The sequence below is a fragment of the Equus quagga genome, chromosome 3 (assembly GCF_021613505.1).
Source record: "Equus quagga isolate Etosha38 chromosome 3, UCLA_HA_Equagga_1.0, whole genome shotgun sequence".
NCBI classification, from domain to species: domain Eukaryota; kingdom Metazoa; phylum Chordata; class Mammalia; order Perissodactyla; family Equidae; genus Equus; species Equus quagga.
This window is the reverse complement of record NC_060269.1, coordinates 99,172,697-99,196,023: the sequence shown is the minus strand read 5'-3', so window position 1 is coordinate 99,196,023 and position 23,327 is coordinate 99,172,697. Positions and strand designations below refer to the sequence as shown.

Below are 23,327 nucleotides of genomic sequence, written 5' to 3'. Positions count from 1 at the left end.
ATAATGTTTTTGTTTCTACCAACGAAAGTGCAAGTGTGCCTTGTCTAAGAAAAAAATGCAAATATATAAAACTTTGACCATAAAATGTAGAAAAAAATATATACACTGAGGAGTAAGCGATTGCATTATAAAAATAATAACTTTAAAATAAAATTCACTATAGATTTCCTTAAGTTATATATCTCCTTAGTGCATTTAAAAATTAGTCTTTAAAATCAACTGTTTTGTTATGATAGCAAAGATAATAATGTTCCTTCCAGAAAATATACACATTATGGAAAAATATAAAGAAAGTAAAAATCATCCACAATTCTACCAAACCAAAGAAAACCAAAGTCACTTTTATTATTTTGGGATATACCCTTAATACATTTGCATATTGTTGTGTGTATATGTGTGTGTGTGTGGCTGTGTTTGTGTGTGAGTGTGTATACACATACATGCTTTTCTGGCCTTGCTTATTTCACTAAATGTGTCATACACATTTCCCAAGATAGTAAATATTCTTTGGAAACATACTAAATATCAGCATAGTGCTTAATTCTAAAGGTAGTGTGCATTATTCAACCATTTACTTATTAATGAATATTTGTATTGATTAGAATTTGTCCCCACCTTTGTGGTGATTTCTGATTTTTCTTTGAGGGCTAAAAAGTACACACATTTTTTATAGTTCTTATAATAGATTAGTGAATGGCCCTTCAGAATAGTCAGAATAAATATAACTTTCATAATAAGAGTATAGGAAAGTGCCCCCATTCAGTGCTACATATTATATAGTTTTCATCTTTGTTAATCGAATGGGCAAAAGGCTATTGTTTTAACTGCTATTTTATGGTTAAGTAGTAAAGTTTATTTTTCCTGAGTTCCTTAGTCACTTGTATTCTGTCTGCTGTACACTGCATGTTCCTGTCATGTCCTCTTTCTTTATTGGTAAACATACCTTTTCTCCTAAATAATCTATACAATAAGGATATTAATCCTTTTTTATAATAAGCATTGCAAATATATTCTCAGTTTTTAATTTGCTTTTTGAATTTGTTTAGGGCAAAGTACTCTTTTTTTAAAAAATAAGCTTTTATTGACTTTCATGTAGCTTTTATAAGATTATAACAATTATACAAAGGGAGAAACATGTGCAATTCATTAGTATTTTAAACTAAACTTTTAGAAACAGCTTTTGTTTAAGAAATCGAGTGACACTAAACCCACTGGGATGAAGGATTTGCTTATATGGGTTCTGTTCTCTTTTTTCCCTTAATCTTTGTTTTTAAAACAGCATTAAAAATTAAGCAGCAACCCTGACACTCCAGCCAGATGTCTAATGCTTTCAGCCCCAGACAGCCCAGTGACATGCTCTGGGGCTCCTAACCTGGGGTTCGCCTCCTTTAGAGAGGTCATGAAGATAGAGCTCTGCTTGTCCACAACGCCCCTGTCCCAGCTACAAATCTCCTTATATCTGCAGCCCACATTGCTCCCTGTGGTCACACTACCATCAGGGGACAAAGGCTCGAGGTAGTCTATTGTGGCGGTTAAGTGGCAGGGCTCTGAGGTAAGATACCTGTGCCACTGGGAAAGAACGTAGTGTAATTACATAAGCATGAAATAGAGATTCTGATCTCCAGTCATTCAAGCTAAGATAATCTAAATAAAATTTTGATTAATATATATTTTTGCTATAAAATTATATAACTTATGGAACAGAATGACAGTCCAGAAATAAACCATATAAATTTGGACAATTAATTTTTGACATAGGTGAAAAGACAATTTAATGGAGAAAGGACAGTCTTTTCAACAAATTGAAATTATGCTGAAACAATTGGACATTGTAGTGGCTTTAAAAATGTGTTCACAAATCCTTTGATACTTCTCAATAAGTGGAGCTTAATTCCTCTCCCTTTCAGTGTGGGCTGGACTCAGTGACTTGCTTCCAGCAAACAGACAATGGCAGAAGCAAGGGGATGTCACTTCCAAGATTAGGTTAAAAAAGACTGACCTCTCTCTTGGCTCTCTCACTTTCTCTCTCACTTGAATCATTCGTTCCAGTGGAAACCAGCTGCCATGCAATAAGGACACTGGAAAGGCTCACATAGTGAGAAACCAAGGCCCACCAGCCACCATATGAAAAAGCTTAGGAGCAACCTTCTGAGGCCTTTCAACAGCCAAGTGACTAAGCAATTCTCCCCAGTCAAGCCTGGCACAGCTGACAGCAACCTCATGAAATACCCTGAGCCAGAACTAGCCATTTCAGCTGCTCTTAGATACCTGATGCACAGAAACTGTGAGATAATAAATGTTGCTTTGTGTTTAGGCACTAAATTTGGGGTAACTTATTATGCAGCAATAGATAATATAAACATCCATATGCAAAAACAAGAACCTAACATATCATACAAAACTTATATAAAAATTAACTCAAAATGGTTCATAAACCTCAATGTAAAATGTAAAACTATAAAACTTTTACCAAAAACAGGAAAAATATTTTGAACTTGGATTAAGCAAAAAAACATATAACACCACAATCTTAATCCATGAAAGAAAAGATTGATAAATTAGACTTCAGTAAAGTTAAAACATTTTGCTTGTGAAAGTCACTACTAAGAGGAGGAAAACAAACCATAGACTAGAAGAAAATATGTGCAAATCACATATTTCACGAGGACTTACATCAAGTATATATAAAGAACTCTCAAAGCAAGAAAAAGAAAAAAACAACCTACTTTAACAATGGGCAAAAGATTTGAACAGACACTTCACCAAAAGGAAATAATTTTCAAAGGAAAAAAAAAAAACCCTTGGAATTGGGTGGGAAGATTTTGTTTTAGATTAGTGTAATTTTTTTTATAGAGAATCCAATAAATATCTGTATACAGAATCCAAAAATATTTTTCAAATCAAGTAGGTGTCTTCTGCTTTCATCCATGAGGGAGTAAATAGAGTTGTCTTCCTGATATAAAAAAACAATAAAACTGGACAGAACATTTGCAGAACTTTTTTTGTTTTTTGGCAATGAATAACACAGCAAAGGCAATGAGTCCTGTGAGAAGAGAAGCATGCCAGATCCTGGATTCCTGACAGGGCCAGGTTCTGGAGACCCACACAGGAAGCAGGAACTCAAGCCGAGACAGCAGTCTCACTGAGCTGAGGAGTTGGAGAGTGGAGTTTGAAACTTGCAGGGCAGGGACTAAAAAAGAGGAGAGCTGCATAGAGGTGTAGCCCAGAAGGCTGCATGGGACCCAGACTGAGGACTGGTCTGTGCACGCCCAGGCCAAGACACCACACTGTCTACTAATGAGTGGCTGATGCAGGGCTGGGAGCAGGATAGAGATACCTGAGGTCAGGTAAGTCTGAGAGATATAGGAGTTCTTACCTAGCAGGGTGAAAAGCCTCACTAACACTTCAGGTATTCAGTTAAAGTACCAAAAAAGCCAGGCTATAAGAATAAGGACAAAACTAAAATAGATCAGCCCTAACAAAGAATAAACTAGGCCTCAAGGATCAGGAGGAGCTGATAATAACTGCAGGCACGACAAAACCCAACAGCATGTAAGGAGGGCAACATAAACCAAATGCCCTACAACTCACCATCTGTAATATCCAGTGTACAATAAAAACAATTGCAAGAAGCAGGAAAACGTGCCTCATAATCAAGGGGAAGAAAAAAGCAGCCCATAGAAGCAGACAACATGAAGGCACAGGACTTAAAGGAAAAGCTAGACATCATGAGTGAAAATATATGGAAATCTCAGAAGAGAAATGGAAAGTATTAAAAAAAGAAAAGGAACCAAATGGAAATTGTAGAAGAGAAAAGTACATCATCTAACATGAAAAATTTACTTGGTGGGCTCAACAACAGATTAGAGACCGTGTAAGACACAGTCAGTGAACTTGAACACAGATCAATAGAAATTATCCAACCCAAAGAAGAGAGAAAAAAAGATTATAAAAGGATGAACAAAGTCTAAGAAATTTATGGAATAATTTCAACTGGTTTAACATACATGTAAATGAGCTCTAGGAGTAGAGGAGTAAGAAATGGGGGGGAAAAACAAACTTGAAGACATAACGGAAAATTAACCCCAAATTGGCAAAAAACATCAACTGACAGAGCCAAGATGCTTGGTGAACCCCAAACCAGATACATACAAAGAACATTACAAACTAAGCCTAAACTGTTAAACAAACAAAACAAAACAAAAAGATAAAGAGAAAATCTTAAAAAGCAGCCAGAGAAAATGGACACTTTACATACAGAGCAGCAATATAAATGAGGCTGACTTCTCATCATAAACGATGGATTCTAGAAGACAAATATTATATAAATGAGTCAAAGATGGCTCCTGCATATTGGCCCCAACCTTGTTTATTTCTTCACAGCAGGCTGAGACCCTTTAGCTCAAAATCCTGCTAGTATCAAACTCAAAATTTTATATACCCAATTGTTTTAAATGTGGCCCCAAAAAGCAGATTTTTAGCCACTAAGAGCCTGTTTGCTTTGTTTATCTCTATGAAATTGCACCCAACATCTGCAAACTATAAAATAAGATTGTGGCTAGAAGGACCACAAGCTGCTGCTGCTGCCCTTGGGAACTCTCAGACCCAGAGGCTTCCTGCTGTGCTGCTCAGTGACATCACCTAAATACATAAACCTCGCTTTGAATTCCCTAAGGAAACTTCTTTATATTGAAGGTAAATGATACTAGATGGAAAGTCAGATTTACGGAAGACAGAAGAGCATCAGAGATGGTAAATACGTGGGTAAACATAAAAATCTATTTTTTCTTTTCTTGTCTTTGGAAAATAACTCATTACTAAAGTCAAAAATTGTATTACTGTAAGTCTATAATGTATATGTAATAAACTATATGACAAAATTGTACAAAGAGTAGAGAGGGATAAATGAACTATAAAAAACAAGCAAACTAAATATTCTGTGTTCAAGGTGAAAGTGTTTTCAGATAAATTAATTATAAAATTATAAACCAAACCAACTATATAGTGAGCCTGTAACACCACATACCAAAACAATAACAGGATCATGTAAAGGTCCATCGGTGTGAAGAGTTTCAATGTCATCTTCAATGTTATAATCCCATTCCACACCAAGATCTATGAAAGTCCGCGACTTGGCTTCCTCCCCTTTGCCATTTAAAATATAATGGCCTGTAGCCTGGTTCTTAATGGCTAAAGGAAGAGAAATCAGTAACTGACATATATATTTTATTTTATCATATTACAGTTTTGAAGACCCATGGTAAGTCTATCCCCTTCCATAAGTCAAAGATCATGTTTATTAGCATCACAGCAATCAAAATGAGTGGTAGTTCTGACATGACTTCCATTTCTTTCATTAGGCACTCAAAATCCTCAAGAAGCATTCCTAACTAGTCAAAAACAATGGAAAGATGGTTAAATAGGAGAGAGAAATTAGCAAATATTCCCATTTGAAAACATTGTCAAAGAAGCTAACAATTTCTAACTCAGTCATCCTATACATTTCCTCAGAAAGCTGGGAATATTTTGAAAATAATGGATACTTCTAGAATAATTAATACAGATCGTTTATGCTAGGATAGCATGTAACATATACGGCTTCTTTACTTTACCGTTTATCTTTCAAGTTAGTCAAAATAGTTATAGGTACCCAAAAAGGCAGACCTAACTTTTAGGCCAACAAACAATTCGTTCTGAGTGGAAAATTCTAAGGCCACATCACTTCCTTATATGTCTAGGAAAAGCTATTCACTGGGGATAGAAGCCTTACTGTGTAATAAATCTACTATACGTTATAAAATAAAATGCTTCCTCTAATGGATGAAAAATAACAAATGGGATTTTAACGTTTGGAGGTGTTTAATAGCATATAATAACGTTAGAAAATAAAATTTTGTAAGTTATTACCATTACAGATAATGTGTCAAAAACATGAATAATTTTAGTTAAATACGTTTATTCCTCTCGCTCTTTTAAACTAGTTTAATCTCTCCATAAAGAATAATCTCAATTCTAGGATGAAAAATAAGGAATTTTAATACTGGATAAAGAACTACTTTCTGCTAACTGCTAGACTGATATGAAATCTAGTAGAGAATATAATTTAAATGCTAAAAACAAACAAATAATTCTATGAAACACTATAAAACAATTCATTTTTTTAATTCATACATTAAAAAAAATTTGCTACAAATTTTCATGGGATTTACAGATGATGCCTTAGTTACAGAAATCTTCTTAGTGTTTTAATAGGTCAAAGACTTTATGAAAGTTATGTTTACACTTGTACATACGCTTTGAATATAAACCCCTTTAAAGTGACATTTCTGCATGATCCTTTTGTAAACGAGGAAAAGAATCTACTTTTGGAAAGTATAAACAGCCATGCAAATGGGTCTGCATGTGCCGGTCAGAAACTTGACACATGACAGATATTAGGAAAATTTTCATTAGACTAATAAAATTCACATGTGGTTCCTTTTCAGCCAAAGATCTTAAAATGCAATAAAAGTAAGGAGAGGCCTACAGTATGGCATCTACCAAAATATCAGAACGAATTTGTCAACATAAATATGGCAAATTTTTCTGATATTATTCCTTAATTTAGTGCATTTTATTAACCTGTTTATTTTTCTCATCCCCCAATACAGAAGAAAAATGCATACCAAATACAAACTTGGCAAACTTAATGCCAATGATTTTTTTTCTTCATGTAATAATGAACAACCCAGGTTTCACTCAAAGTTAAAGCTCTATTTTTGAGTATTTCTAATTTTAAAAAAAGAAGAGTTAGGAAAAATGACCAACAAAAACCACATAATAATGCATTTATATAAAATATTGAATCTTGCATATCTATGTATACATATATACATATACATATATATACACGCATCTATGCACATATACATATATTTATATATATATATATATATATGATTTCTTTGACATTTTTGTGTTTAAGAGCATGTTAAAGCAGAGCCAGCAGACAGGAACACTTACCAAGAATATGAGGAGAAGCCTCGTCTTCTTGGATTAACACATGTCTAGCACCAGGGGGTATATCAAACATCTTAAGGTACCCTTTGCATGTGTAGTAAATATTGGAGGAAGCAAAGAAGAAAACAAAAGCAACAACCATGGTTAGCTGAGCATTACATTCATCCTGCTCCTGCAGGCAGAAGAGGGCATCCATAAACTGCAAGAAGCGGTTTCAGGAATTAACTTCAAAGCTTTGGTAGCTTTTGTGACATCTGGCATGAGATTAGAGGAAACTTTCTTTTTCATTAAAGAGAGGGAAAAAGTTAATCTTGTTTCCAACCTATTAGTCGTTTACATTGTGTTGACCTACAAATTGTGTCCACAACAATTCAGGCAAATACCATACTTTCCTGTGTCTCTCTCTGTGATTTTAGTTTTGAAGTGTGGCCAATTTTTAGTGTACTTAGTTGGTGACCTTCTTGAGATATTTTATCTGTCTCTATATTATTTTAAAAGCCTAAGTGGCAAGTATAGATAACTAAAATTCTAATTAATGAAATATCTTCCTATTTAAAAGCTTGCTTCATTCTAAAGAAATTACAAAAGAAAAATCAATGAGTAGTTTTCACTGTTCTTATGATCAATAATCAATATTAAAGCTTTAAACAAGTTTTATAATGAGAATATTTTATAATATATGTTATAGATTTGACCAAACCATTTGATTACAAAATGTCTGCATTGACTTTATTTCGTGCATTGACTTTACGCACCCTAACCTCATTCTTCTAATCCACATATAATAAAAGCAATACGCTTAATGGGTTGCCTTAGGTTTTAAAATCATACATCAATCCTATTATAGGTAATGTCATATATAACAAACTTTCTTAGTATTAGCCACATGTCCTAAAAATTAGCTTAACATCATGTAGAATTAAGATCCTAACTATAAATCAACAGTAGTCAGGAGAAGTAGGGAAACCAAGATGTTTTATCTCATTTCCATCAAAACTAAATAAAGATAGGAAGGTGATGCAACTTACACCTCCAATTCATTATGAAATATCCAATTCATTTACTATAGGATGAATATTGACAGAAATTCAGTTGTCAATACACAATTGCTGATGGTATTGGAAACAACATGTTTTTTGTCATTTGTATATGGACAATTAATATCTACCTATATGTAGATTTACCTAATTATTTTTCATAATATTTGTTAATGTCTTAACTAAATGGAGCAGTCATTTTGGGATCACGGTTTTCAGCTTCTGAGCCTGGGTAAAGTCCAATACGTGAAATGTACCACATTTGCCTGCATATACAATGGCTAGAAGTAACACGCTGAAGATGCCAAGGATAGCAAAACAGCTTGATGCCATTTATGGATGCCCATCTTTCTGCAGTTTGCTACAACTTACCCAGTACATTTTTAGCTTCTCTTGTTTCAGCAAGAGAAATATTACGAGCTCCTTTGGGTAAAGTGAAGGCGCCTCTCCTCTTCCCTTAAATAGAATGTCTTTAATTAGTGGAGGTTTCATGTTTATCAAAGTCTTGCTGTTTCATTGACTATACTATAAGCTATATATATTTTGTTAGGTAAAATATAAAAAATGTTCTGTAATTTTATATGTTGAAGTCAAAATGCATTTATAATAGTTAGCTAATGCCAATAAACTGTTAATAGTCAATGAAAGTAAGACTAAGCGTGAATGAGAAATGATATAGGTGATTTGAAGTTGAATACTTGCAGATTTCATTTTCCAGTAACTTGAATTCTTTATGGCACCTCTTGCTTAAATGTTTCCCTGTTGGAAAAGGTTAATTAGTCTATTGAATGACTATGATGACCACATTAGTGCAAAGAAATGGATGTTAGATAATCTTCGAACGTTTGAATCTGTATGATTGAAAGCTTTCTTGTGTTCTTGCTGACCCTGATTCGCAGGTTTAGCATAATTTTTGAGGTATCTGAAAAAAAGTATCACTACCTTATATTATATATAATATAGAACGAATGATTATGGCAAAAACTTTTTTCTTCACATTAATTCACTCTGTGAATAAGTGATTTACACCTAAAAGAATAATTTATAATCACACTAAAGCACAGTAAATTATTTCACAATAAGATGGAGAAAATTATGTTACTCCACCAAATCCATAATATATGTATATAATTCTAACTCTGCTTTATTAAAATAACACAATTAGCTAGAAATGGCAATATTTTCTTTTTAACAATTTTCAAGTACAAAACATAGTAAATTATCATACAAGGAAAGCAAAGGCATTAGTAACTAGAGTAGGAATACCTAAGAAAAACACATTAGAATAAAGTCACCTCACTCTGCCACCCTAAATATATGAAAGAGCAAAGCTGATGTGTGGCATTCGCTTGAGCTGGGTAGCTGAGGTATAATGGGAGTAAAAAAGAACTAAGAATTATTCCCTTTGGGTGAAGAGTAACTTTTTTATACTTTCTTTTCTTCTAGAAGGGACAATTACTGCCGTGACAATGTGCTCAAAGTTAACCAAATCTCTTTGTTTTTGTTTTGTTTTATTTTGTTTTCTATCATTCTGTAAGAGACTATACAAACTGTGTTTTGGATGATGTAAGAGAAGTTTCTGAAGAGAAGCATCACACCAAATTTATCTTTAAATGCTGAATTCTCAGAAACATTGGCCCAGTATATGTTTATTGAATAACTGAATAATATTTGTTACAAACTGAAAAAATTATTTAATAATAAATGTTTGTATCCAAATCTTTGAAAATTCCAATGAATAGTTAGGAAACTACTAATACTTTTTGCATATTATTTGTGCTTTCTGTTCCATCTTTTGAACCTTCACTGTATGCCTAAATTCAGGTCATTGTGTAACAAACACAAAAGTTCACACTCATAAGCAGTTATATCTTGCATCATTTTTTGGTTGTACCTCAATTTTGTTTAATAGAAAATTTTTTAAATTATGTGAAATATGGACCCTAGATTCATAGATTCATAAGTAGGATAAACTTTCGCATTTTTAAAAGAAGCAAAACTAATGTAATATTTTAACAGTCATATTTCAAATTTTGCTATTTTTCTCACTTCTGATCAACAATTTATGTGCAAGAAAAAATTCAAAATAAGCATCAATTTTAAAAATTAGGTCTAATGCATTTATTAAAAACACAAAATAAAACAAAAACAGATTTTGTCTAACTACTATAATTGATATTGATTTTATTTGTTCCTTATCTAAATTGAGTAGATAATTTTTCATCATGGATGCTATGGAGTATGGATTCAAAGTTTTTTTTAATAGTTCCTTAAAAGGTAATCTGAATAAAAATAAATCAGCAGCTAATTTTTTGTTATGTTTATAGAGAAAATGCTGCATTCCTAAAAGAAGTCTCAAAAAATACAAATCATAGAGAAGGATACTAAATTCATGAGAGACCTCATCTTACCAAGCTTCCTGGGTGTCCTGGTAAATGTCCCCTTTACGGTTCGACAATGGGAATTATCTCCTCCACAGACACCACACTTATCCTCAACCTTGTTAGAACCGATTTCTTTATCACAGCCCACTTTCTGGGGAGAGAAGATGTTAAATGTGGCTAATTTTCATGTGCCAAGTAAAGGTCAGCATAGTGGAGAATGATGAACCATTTGTTGAATTGTGAGCCCACACTCAGGCAGTCTGCACCAAATTCTCACTCTACCTCTGACTTTTAACACCTCAATATTTTAAAGAGCTATTATGAAATTGAGTGACTTGTACTCTAGGTAATAAAGGACAGATTTCCCCCAGTCTAATGAAGTATTTGCCCCATGATACACAGTCATACTCATCAAATGTCTACTAAGCACAGATGTAGTTGATGCTGAGGAGACAAAAAAGTGGGATGGAGCTTTTCCCTTGTCGTTTTCATATTTATAAAGATGAATAATAAAATCGTGAGTTGTACATTAGGACAAGCTTTACAAGTTGGTTAGGGATTTGGGACAAAACTTCACAGGAGTACAGTAGTGGAAATTTTCATAAGGCCCTAAGGGAACAGTGTGTGGAAAGGCATTTCAAGAATGCAGAGAGATTAGAACGGAGCCAAGAAGTTGTATGTTCATGGCAAGTCGGTTCAGAGAACAGTATTTAAAGCAATGGAACATTAGTGTTGTACAATAGGGGAAGAATTGTGAAAGATTTGCAAGACCTTGTATTTTAATAGCAGATGGCTACCAGTAACACTCAAAGCAAAGGCATCACGCTCAAATTGTTGTATTCCCAGTCTAGAGGCATCAGAGTAACTTAGAAAAGGCATTTGGCTGGAAATTAGGAAAACCACATTTCAGTCTTGATTCTACCACCGACCAAAGTTTGATTTTATTAAGTGCAATTTCTCCCAAATTTAGTTTAGCTACTGAACTAGTGATAGATTCTCATGATAATATGATTTCACAGATAAGAAAGAATTTACAAATTTTTGAAAATATGCAGATAAAGGAGAGTAAAAGTAGATTTGCCCAATACAGCAGGAAGCTTTGGGGTAGGAAGCCATCTGAACTCACCACACACTCTCCTCGCACACATATGCTGTACGGATCTTTGTAAGAACAGCGAGTCCCATCGTGCGCCAGCTGTTTCATGTAAGCAACAGCTCCAGTCTCTTTGGATTGACAGTAAAGGTGGCATCTTTTCTTGGCTGCATAAAATGGAGGATTAAATCAAATATTTATATAAAATAATTTATTTGAACAGTACAGTTTATTTTATTTTTAAAATATAAAGTTTCAACGTGGTTTCCTGAAAACGAAATATTGTATAAATAAATAAAGAGTAGGGGGAAAATATGCATGTTTGTCATATTTGTTTTAACCAGGGTGACCATCTGATTTGACAGCTAAATTGCGATACTTCTGAGAGTGAAAAGGGGGTCTATTAATAATTACACAGGGATGGGGCTGGCCCCGTGGCCAAGTGGTTAAGTTTGTGTGCTCCGCTGCAGGCGGCCCAGTGTTTCATTGGTTCGAATCCTGGGTGGGGGCATGGTACCACTCATTGAGCCACGCTGAGGCAGCGTCCCACATGCCACAACTAGAAGGACCCACAACTAAGAATATACAACTATGTACCGGGGGGCGTTGGGGAGAAAAAGGAAGAAAATAAAATCTTAAAAAAAAAAAAAGAAATAGTTTAAACAGTGTAAAAAAAATAATAATTACACAGGGATAATAGGTATAAACTGGGACTGTCCCAGGCAAATCAGGTTGTATGGCCACCCTAGATTTCACCAGCGCTCTTCATCAGAACCAATTTAGCTTTAGTGACACTTACAGCACTCAGAGTTTCTCTTTCATTTGAGCCAGTGACCTAGTATAGCTTTTGCCTATGGTAGGATCTGCTTAATTAAATTTCATATAATTTATGTGGCTTGCTCCACCAAAATAGATCAAAATGATTCATTTCTTTTTTAATGCATTGAAACTTTTAATTTCTATATGTATGCATCTTTCTTTTAAAACAGCTTTTAAAGTGAACTTTGCAGTGTATTATATCACACGATAACCATATAATTAGTTTCTTTTATATTCACCCAAATAAGAAATATAGCAAGAAGCTCCTATTTGAACACATTTACTGGAAAATTCAGAGGTAAAAGTGAAACTCTAAAATGGAATTTCCAAGTGTATTTTTTAATAATTAGTGTACGGTACAAAAGTAAAAGGTTAGGAAGTTATTTTTATTATTAAATAGCGGTCCTTTTCTTGTTCCTGACTCAATGGTAAAAGAACTATATTTTTCTCTAGTTATTCGGAAAGGAAAGATCACAACATTCCGAAAGCATCTGTTCGTAGAGGGATTTCAGCGGAATGAGGAAACTCAATCTCTCTCCCATGTCTTGCTTTCCACTGGCCTTTTCAGTAGCGATGGTGGTAGTGCTGCTTGCCAGGAACTATTCCACAATTCTCACCTCTCTTGAGAAAGGAGTACATTAGCCTTATTCTTGGAAACCCAGAAGGACTTACCCCTATGAGCACCAGGCTTTCTAAGTTACCAAGCAGGGATCAAGAGTCCAAGGGACTGGGGTTGGCAAAGCTTAGACTCTAAGTAACCATCCGCACAGCAGGAAAAGAGCAGGCCTCTACTCACAGTCGGGATGTTCATATGGCAACCAGTGGTGTTTGGCATTCTGGTATTCAAAGTGGGAGTTACGCTGCTGGCACTGCTGTGCTCTGAAGTCCTCGAAGTGTTTTTGGCATTCTTCTGTATTACAAAGCTGGTACTCAAAATTAACACCAGGACAATCCTGACCACCATTGATGGGCCTAAGGAAAAGACAACATTTCAAAAGGCCTTTTGGCTCTGGTCCAGCAGTTGAAGCTTGCAGACACAGCACTAGAGGGCAGAAAGCCAGAGCTTCTGAGCTGCCAGCACAAAGTGAATGAACTCATACTTCCTAATTTTAATCCCTTCCCAAAAGCACTATCCTTTCCCCGCTGAGGGAGTGGGGATGGGGAGGGGGGAGTAAAAAACAAAACAATTTAAATCAGCTTTTCAAACAGTATATTTTATTTCATTATTTTTTGGTGAGGAAGATTGACCCTGAGCTAATGTGTGTGCCAGTCCTCCTCTATTCTGTATGTGGGATGCCACCACAGCATGGCTTGATGAGCAGTGTGCAAGTCCATGCCCGGGATCTGAACCCACAAACCCCAGGCCGCTGAAGTGGAGCGCACGAACTTAACCATTATGCCACTGGGCTGGCCCCTCAAACAGTGTATTTTAAATGCATGGTGAAAGTATATAAAGAAATAACATACATATGGACTCAGGAAAATTATATTTTCTATCATGTATAGAACATGTAGATGCAATCAGAGAACTGTGATCATAGCTCTATGCCTCAGTTTCTTCATACATAAAATGGAAATAAAAATCCAGTCTTTTGGGGCCAGCCCGGTGGCCAAGTGGTTAAGTTCGTGCGCTCTGCTTCGGGGGCCCAGGGTTTTGTGGGTTCGGATCCTGGGAATGGACATGGCACCTCTCATCAGGCCATGCTGAGGTGGTGTCCCACATAGCACAGCCAGAGGCACCCACAACTAGAATATCCAGCTATGTACTGGGGGACTTTAGGGAGAAGCAAAAAAAAAAAAGAAAAGATTGGCAACAGTTGTTAGCTCAGGTGCCAATCTTTGGAAAAAAAATCCTGTCCTTCTTAGAAAAAACTTGAGAGGATTAAATGAGTGAACATATTTTAAACACTTAGAGCGTGGCTCGTAGTAAACTTTAGCTGCTCTTATTACTATAATTTTTATTGTTTTATTACTTCTACTAATACAGCCATCATTTCTTCCTGAGAAGACAGGTATGTGACACTCAGTCTTTATAAAAGACATGCTCGGAGCCATCCTGTTGGCAGAGACAGAGAGAAAGAGCTGCCCACACATTAAAGCTTCCAGACAAGGAAAAATGTCCTAAGTTTAATATTTCAATTATTTTTTCCTTCAAAAAATAAAGTTTGCTGGGCAGACAAGAGGGATTCAGTCAATTTGGTCTGAGTGAAGCAATAGATAATTCTCCCTCCAAATCCCTGGCTTTCCTTCACCATCCTTCTGTGCCCTGCTCTGAAGCGTTCCCCGCGTAACCCTGGGGTGGATGAGCCCCCTGGTGGGTGCTGCTCCGCCCCGACACGCCTGTGCTTCTCCCAGCGATCTCACAGCCACCGTGTCCAGGCCTTAAGAACACCGTAATCTGCTTGCTCTGCTCAGCTCCTTAATGTTCCTAAGCAGCAATTTTTTCGAAAAATCTCTAATCTTCACTCGAGCCTCTCATCTTCATCATTGACTACTCTTCACAAGACTGATAAAGGGAGATTTATCAAAATCAAAACCAAAATAGACAGTCAAGCCCTTAGTTTTCATGTTCTGTATTTTATATGTATTTCATGAAACAGAATATTAATAACATCATATTGAAGCATTTTCTAGTCTATCCAAAAATAACCAGGGGTTATAACCAAAATAACTCAAATTACAGGGGTTATACTCACATTGGATTATTGCACTGGCGTGTTCTGAAACGAACACCAGTTCCACACGTCCGGGAACAGGAGCCAAATTTGGTCCATGATCCCCAATTGCCATCTTGTTTTTGTTGATTAGCATTCTTCCACATGCAATGGCCCTTGTAGCACCACTTAGGAAAATGAGAAAAGGCAATTATGAAAATCACACACATGTAAAGCTGAAGTTGCTATATAAGAACTGCCAACTGAAGGGCTTCATTTCTTTTTTTTCCCAAGTGAAAATGTGTTTAAGGTTATCCAAAAGCAATTATAACTATAAGGTGCCCTATACAAAGGGTAATTTAGACTTGCAGTGTTAAGTATAAAATGAAAATGAAAAAATATCATTCACTCAGACAAGTTTTTAAAGGACACATTGACCAGTGTCATAAACAGTAAGAATTATCTGAGCACCCAACTTGCACAGTAGGTGCTATTCCACCCTTCATCCCTCGTTATCTATGTTATGGGGAGTTTTTAAAGGCAGTTTACTCCCCTTTAAAATAATGACATGAAAATATACGCCTTAACTTAGAAAATAATTAACATAATATATTCACAATAGATCCAGCTTTCAAAGCACTTTCGCATACTTTAAAAAATTTTCGTTCATAATGGTTCTGAGAAGTAGCTAGGGCAGATATATGATCCTTATCTTATAGACGAGAAAAATTGGGGCCTGGAAAGGACCATCCGACCCGGAAGTAATAAAATGGGCATCCTACAGAGGCACAGAGCTTACCGAGCCCAGCATACAGCAGGTGCTCAGAAGGCGTTAGCTCTTTTCTCTTCCAATATTTGGACTTGCTTTTTTATACTACATACAGTAAACTTAAAACTCAACTTTGCTAAATTCAAATATAACCCAAATCTATCTAGGGAAGTTGGATGTTCAGAGTTGATTTATAGGATATCTTTTTCATAAAGCAAAAATGAACCAATTCATTGTTGCTCTTGTTTTTTGAGTCACAAGTTTGTAATACTGAATTTTCCCAAAGCAAACTCACAGTATGTAATGTGTTTAGCATAGTGCTTAACACAGTTTAAACACAAATGAGGGCAGGTTTTATTGTTATTATTATGCTTGCAATTCTCATAGCAAGTATAGTTTATACACATGTGAAACAGAGCTTTAATGGGCTTTAAAAGAACTAAAAGCTATGCAAATCTTCTTTACCAGCTTTTGGTCCTGTCTATAATATCTTATTTCCAAACTAGTTAAGCCTCCTCAGCTTGATTTCTTAACATGCCTTTGTTTTGGGTTTGGTGATCTTTCCCCTCCTGAGTAGCATAGCTTGGCACTTGGCCAGTTTCTGAGCATTGAATCCTGACTACACAACTTGAGATTTAAAACCTCTGGGCATCCTTCCCCAGGGAGCAAGGCCAAATCTTCTGTATAAGTTCACATAACTTTATTTCTGGACAACTTTCACAAGAAGTGGGATGCCAGCAAGTAAATCAAATCCCACTAGCTGGGGCCCAGATATTCTGCTGAACTGCTGCTTCCTATTCCATCTGTAGTGAGCTGAATATCGTCCCAAGACGTTAGCTCCTAATCCCCGATATCTGTAAATATTACCTTATTTGGAAAGAGGTCTTTGCAGATGTAATTAAATTAAGGATTTTGACATGGGGAGATTATCCTCGATTATCCAGGTGGGCCGTAAATACCATCACATCTATCCTTATAAGAGAGGGGCAGAGGGAGGTTTACCCACATAGAAGAGAAGGGGGCAATGTGGCCACAGAGGCAGAGACTGGAGTGGTGCGGCCACAAGTCAAGGAATGTGGGCAGCCACTAGAAGCTGGAAGAGGCAAGGAACAGATCTCCACTAGATCCTCTGGAGGGCGTATGGTCCTGCCCACATGTTGATTTTGGCTCAGTGAAACTGATTTTGGACCTCTGGCCTCCAGAACTGTGAAAGAATCAATTTCTGTTGCTTTAAGTCACCAAGTTTGTGGTAACTTTTTACAGCAGCTCTAGGAAATCGTGTTAGTGCATTACCGTACTGAAACCTCATGCACTATAGTTTTCATAAAAATGACGATACAGCCACGTTCACCATTTTCTAGACTTTTAAAGATGATTATTATGCAACATATCTTAAATCTTCATTGTATAAATGGATATACTCACTTTTCCAGCAGCACATTCAGTCCCATCAAGTGGGGGTCCCTTTTTAGTCTTACAAAAGTAGGGATTATCAGGATGGCTACACCACAGCTGTTTACATGGGTCAAAGGTTCGGAACTAGAAGAGAATCAGAATCTCAGTGAAATATAGATGGCAAGACATGCACCAACAAAATCTTCTCTACAGTGTCTTCATGTCATGTTTCCTGGATATTTTAATTTCAAGTTAACAGTCAAAGTTGTGTCATGTTAAGAAAAAAATACTGCCTAAGAATATCAAGTAGAGAATACTTTTATTCTACTTTTCTAAAATAACAATGATAAACAATGATTTGTCTAGAATTCTTTGGTTAATTTTTAATATTTCTGCATGCCATTTCTATTTTCTGGTTTTCAAATAGGCAATACTGGAATTTTTAAGAGAGTAATTATTATGAACATTTTAAATATGAAAACTTATTATAATGGTTTTGCAGCTCTCAAGCTTATCAAAATGGTTTCCCATGAGGCCAGCCTGGTGGTGTAGTGGTTAAAGTTTGCACGCTCCGCTTCAGCGGCTGGCGGTTTGCAGGTTCAGATCCCAGGTGTGGACCTTACACACCACTCATCAAGCCATGCTGTACTGGCATTCCATATACAAAACAGAGGAAGACTCCACAGATGCTAGCTCAGGGACAATCTTCCTCACCAAACAACAACAACAACAAAATGGCTTCCCTCTATTCCTGTAGGTATGAACTAGTCAGATATAAATAATAAAAATTCCCATCATAATGAGCTGACTAAAAGCAAAAAATATCTGTCAAACTTTTTATGAAAATAATGTATTCCTGGTGTAACAAACTATCACAATATATTCACGTGGTTTATAAAGTACTTTCCATGTATTGATCCTCACAACAATCTATGGCTGCAAAATATGGGTTACAAGATAAGGCCATAACTATATTACAAATAAGACCTAACAGAGCCAGACTAGAGTCTTAGTTTTCTCACTCTTCAGAAGGTTTTTTAATTTCCCAAAACACCACATTATAATACCCAAATGTATGTGTAAGCACACACACATATTTGTATGTGCTCTTTACTCATCTGCTCTCTAACTATAAACATGTTACCATTCTTTAGATAGATTTTTTTAAAAAATGTCAAACACCAGTATATCCACATATTCATTACCTACACCACTAATTACGCACATACAGCCTTATGGTCACAGATTTTTTTTAAATTAGTACTCATTTTGGACCTGAGTTTTTTGTTCTACTTTCTATTACTTAATGTAGCAATTGTACTTTTCCATGATATTGAGCCAAAGATTTTAAAATTCTCAGAACTAAAACATTAATGCCAGTAATTAGGAGCTGACATGTACAGCTTATAGACAGACTAAATGGCTCTAGAAATCTGCATATGGAAGGTTTCAAACAGCAGATCAACTTCTTTTCAGTACCATGGAATACTTATTTTTCTTGCTCTAACACATAAGGCTTTGCTCCAACATATAAAAAGCCCATCCTTTCTTTTTTTTTCTGATGAAGTACTAAAGATCAACACGGAAATTTAATGAAACATCCCTCTAATCTGAATAGCCACATGGAAGACTGGCTTTAATGGATTTCAGCGAGCATTTACTATGTTGCCTGCATTATGCTAAGCACTTTAGTTACATTATCAAATTTAATCCTGACACCCATCCTATGAGATAAATACTATCATTATCTACATTTTACACATGAGAAAACTAAGCTAGACAGATTAAGTAAGGTGCTCAAAATCACACATCTAGTTAAGTGTCAGATTCAGGCCCTGATGACCCACCCAGTCTGCCTACGGAGCCCATGTTCCTCACCTCCATGCTATTCCATATGATTCACATGTAAGAACATACCAGCACAACCTTGCCAAATGGTCACAGCTACATGGAATCTTGGCAAACAAGCTAATACAAAGCCACCTATCTAAGGCTTAAAAGTCATCTCTGAAGGTCACAAAAACCAAGGGAGCAACAGAACAAAGTTTTGGAGACTGACAACATTGGTTTCAACATTCAGCTCCCCTATTTACTAGAAGTGTGATTCAAGCAAGTTGCTTAATCTCTGTAAGTCTTGGGTTTTTCATATGTAAAATAAAAATACACCAACTCCCTTCTAGTCTGTCACAAGGATTAAATAAAATAGTTTACTTAAAGCACTTAGTTTTAGCATGTAGGGACACAGGAAACACAAAATCATGAGTAGATATTCTTTTACTTGCACCAGTGAGTCTGCAAAGCTCACCAAACAGGAGCTATGCAAACAGATGTCAAAATACAAAATCTAAATGGACTGTGAGTAACATACCGCAGTGCACATTTTATAACCAACTCCAAAATCAAAACGACATTGCTCATCCATAGAATAATTGATTCCAGGAAGTTCTGGGAGTTTGGGCCAATCATGTTCAAAAGGGTCATCAAGGAGACAGTCATAGGAACTGTAGGAAGAAAAATATTGCATGTAATTAAATATTCATTTTTTTTATCATGTGCTGATGGAAAAGTATTCTTTGGTTACATACTCAGGAATTTCATCAGATTATACAGCAAGTTTACAAAAGCATATCTTTTAAGGTTTTTTGTTTCAGTTCCATTTAGAAAAAGACCCTTCATCCTTATTCATCCCAGGAAAATAAGCCAGGCATGACTTAGGAATGCGGTAGACTTGTGACAGCCTTACTCATGTCCCGAGCTGAACACCCACATAACTCGGCAGGGCAGATCCCGAAACCTATGCTGTAGGGTATTGGTGGTACACTATGTAGACATCCCAGGGCCATCCTCTCCTCATCCTCAACTCAAGGTTGACCATTAATCAAAGGTTCCATAAATAATTTACTAAAAGGAAATCACAATTAGAAATTGACTTAAATTACAGGCTTACAGCTTAAAATATTGTGATTACATATGGAATCGCTGTGCCACGTGGTCTGAGCCCTAAGAAAATGTTGCTTGTGAACAACAGTTTTCCTTTGCTGGGAGTTTTGTTATGATCAAGGTCCTAAGAGTCAGCTTCCTGCCTGTATTTCTGCTATAACATAAATGCTCTCATGACATGCAGGAGGAAACATACTGGATGTATCTTTTCAATTCTTGGCCACTGCATCGGGACCAGTGGTAACGATGAAATGCTGCTTGCACCAAGGGCGCCATGACACTTCCCATGGCAGTCTCATCACCACACCTGTTGCCTTGTCCATCGTGCTCCATTCCCAGCCTAGAACACAAAGTGAGACCTCACTGGTAAGAATCAGAAGGGGCCACAGCTTTTGCCTAATTTTTGTTTTGAAAATAATACAAAGAAGTATGTATTTAAGTTAATGTGGCTTTCATGGAGGAGTCACAGAAACTGTGAAATAGAAAGCAATGTGACAGAAATGCCTTGCTTATTCTATAGCTATGAAAAGTGCAGGAGTATCTCTATAAGCCAGAGTCACTCATTTAGTTTCAGTGCATGACCTCCTCACTGTTTTCAGCTCCTCACAATTGGCAGCGGAGGAGAGCTGCATGCTGGCATGCTTTCTGCCCCAAGCGCAAACAATGCTGAGAGAAGCAGCAAAGAAAAGACCTTTTTTTGCTTTATGGCTGTCAACTGTGACTTACACATGGCCAGTTTCATGAGCTACTACAAAGGCAGATGAAAAACCATCCTCATGATTCAGGGTACAACTTCTCACTGGATGACACATGCCTGTGACTGGAGCATATCCTGTAGAGAATAACAATTACTTTTATTTTCATTTTATGAGAAAACCCATTAAGAATTACTACTGGAACTTTGCCTAGAAAAAAAAAAAAATTTTCAGGAAACAGAGGTAGTATTATTTCACTGTTAACACTGTGCCATATTCTCTTGGGAAAGCCACAGGTAATGGGCTCTAAAAAGATTCACTGGGTCTGCATTTTCTCCTTTCCGAAGGGAAGGAACTGCCTGGGCTCACCAACTAAGCCCTGTCTTTCTGGGGTAGTGAATGGTCCTTCATATCATAGAGCTGATGAAGGGAGCCAGAAATTCCATCAACGTTGAAAAGGAAATCGTCAGTCTACTTTTTTCCAAAGTCTGCATCAGAATTTATTAGATAAATGTAAGCTGACTTTGGAAGAAAGCTCTTTGGCAGCAGTCATTTCTTATGGCATCTCCTTTCCCATTCCAAACAGTTATTGGAAATCACACTGCATTTTACAGCATCACCCTAAACCCCAAATGCACAACCATTATTTTAAAGGCAAGTATAATTTATCTTATTATTTAAATGGTATATAACATCGTGAAATCCAAAGAAGTCACTGGAAGCAATAGAAAGAAAATGTATTCTTGCCTGATGCGTGGTGGAAAGTGGTGGCAGAGATCTGAACATTTGAACAGACTCCATGATTTAGGATGACTTTTGAAAAGTCATGCCCTAAAGTTTTTCTTCTACATATTAATGGAAATACCTTGCATTCCAGCAGGTCCAAAGTCTTGCCTGGTTAAGAAAATTGCATGATCATGGTGTTCAGAGTGGTTGGGATCAGATTTTTGTTGTTGGCAAGCCCAGCGACACACGTTCTCCAAGCTCCTGGATGGGTTTCCCCTTTCTATGAGGCTGATGGACTAAGAGGAAACAATATGTTAAAGACATAGATAGCATTTTCCCAAAGGCTTCCTTTAACAACTTTCTGTGAAGTTAACATTTGGGATTACAGTAATTAAATAATGTACAATTATATTATTGGGGGCTTATTTAGATATCCACTTTTGTTTGGGAATTCTAAATGCCCGTGAAGGATATCTTTATGATGTGAGAGGTGACTGATACCATTTATGGGAACATCTGAAGCTGAGATTTGCTATTGTGAGGCAATTCAATATTCGTTATTTGGGTAAGAATCCTAGTAATCTAAATATTTCCTGATTCAGCTTAGATTCTTAGTGTCAAAGATATTAAGAACAAAAACAGAGGGAAAGATTTGGGCATGAGACTTTTTTCCCAGAGCCGTTAAAGTGAAACATCTTTAGTTACGATTTCTTTTTCTTTTTGGTCCAGAATTAGTTAGCAAATGGGAAGAATATAAGTTCTTCAATGAGCTGGCAAAGCTGGTCAAGTCTTTTCTTATGGGAGCAGTCAAATTATATAAACCCCGCACAGAAAAAAACAACTACTCTTTTCTTTAACACCACAGTAATGAAGAAGGGTTAACTTATCTTGCAGTTCCAATAGCTGGATTGGAATGTTGCTACTATCATATTATGGTTAGGAGTCAAAAGTTCAGAGGAAAAGGGCCCACCCTTGAAGAATTGAGGAGCCACACTTCCCAGAGTAGTTCTGATGGAATGAGAAATTGAACTTAGAACGCCAAACTAGTCCCTACTTGGCTGACAGACTGAGAGTTTTGTTACATTTCAGCAAATGTTATTATCAGTGTTTACATTCTTAATGAAATTAGCTTGGTTTGTTATATGTTGATCACATACTTCTCCAAGCAAATAATTTAACAACCACTTGAAGGCTATTAACATCTCCAGCTGGAATTGACTTGTAGTCAATGTTACTAGGTCAGCTTTACGGTATAAGCCAAAGACCAATGACACCTTCTCATCAGAAAATGAAAAGTAGCTGTTACATACATAATGAAATACAAAGACATGGATTTTTCCTGTTTGCTAAATGTATAATTCATTAGTATTTCATAATCAGTAGAATTAATTATGGGAGAGGGGGCATGTAATTATTTAAACATCAAGAAAATTGCCAAGTTTGTCATTGTCCCTACGTTTTCTCCTCAGGGGGAGAAACTATTTCATTATTTCCAAGGACAAGGACACATCTAGTGCCATTTTAAAGCCAGCTAAAGTTAGTTACATTACATGAAATGCCTATTGTGAGCATTTTGACCCGACTTTTTGTTTTCAAAAGAATTAAAGCTCTTTTAAATGAAAAATATTCACGTGTGCTTCACTTTTCTTTAGAAAGATATACATGTAAAAATATTGTTTTTAACAAATCATGAGAGGGCAAGGACCTGTGTTGTTTTTCTTCAGTGGTATAGTCGAAGCACTTAGAAAGCAGCTGACGCACAGTAGGCACTCAATAAAGATCTTCTGAATGAATAAATGAATCACAAATTTGACGA

At 36.1% G+C, this 23,327-nt stretch overlaps 1 protein-coding gene across 1 annotated transcript in view; it reads right to left on the bottom strand.

Annotated features, from left to right (window-relative positions):
* The window catches only part of LOC124236803 (A disintegrin and metalloproteinase with thrombospondin motifs 3), a 73,077-nt gene that overhangs the window by 16,602 nt on the left and 33,148 nt on the right, over positions 1 to 23,327 (bottom strand). Inside the window, exons 4-14 of the mRNA XM_046655753.1 lie at positions 21,651 to 21,807; positions 20,817 to 20,922; positions 20,287 to 20,430; positions 19,519 to 19,651; positions 17,181 to 17,294; positions 15,029 to 15,174; positions 13,129 to 13,304; positions 11,547 to 11,680; positions 10,448 to 10,571; positions 7,003 to 7,083; positions 5,027 to 5,190 (exon numbers count right to left, since the gene is read on the bottom strand). Of these exons, the coding sequence (XP_046511709.1) occupies positions 5,027 to 5,190; positions 7,003 to 7,083; positions 10,448 to 10,571; positions 11,547 to 11,680; positions 13,129 to 13,304; positions 15,029 to 15,174; positions 17,181 to 17,294; positions 19,519 to 19,651; positions 20,287 to 20,430; positions 20,817 to 20,922; positions 21,651 to 21,807 (1,479 nt within the window). The remainder of the gene's footprint in view (positions 1 to 5,026; positions 5,191 to 7,002; positions 7,084 to 10,447; positions 10,572 to 11,546; positions 11,681 to 13,128; positions 13,305 to 15,028; positions 15,175 to 17,180; positions 17,295 to 19,518; positions 19,652 to 20,286; positions 20,431 to 20,816; positions 20,923 to 21,650; positions 21,808 to 23,327) is intronic.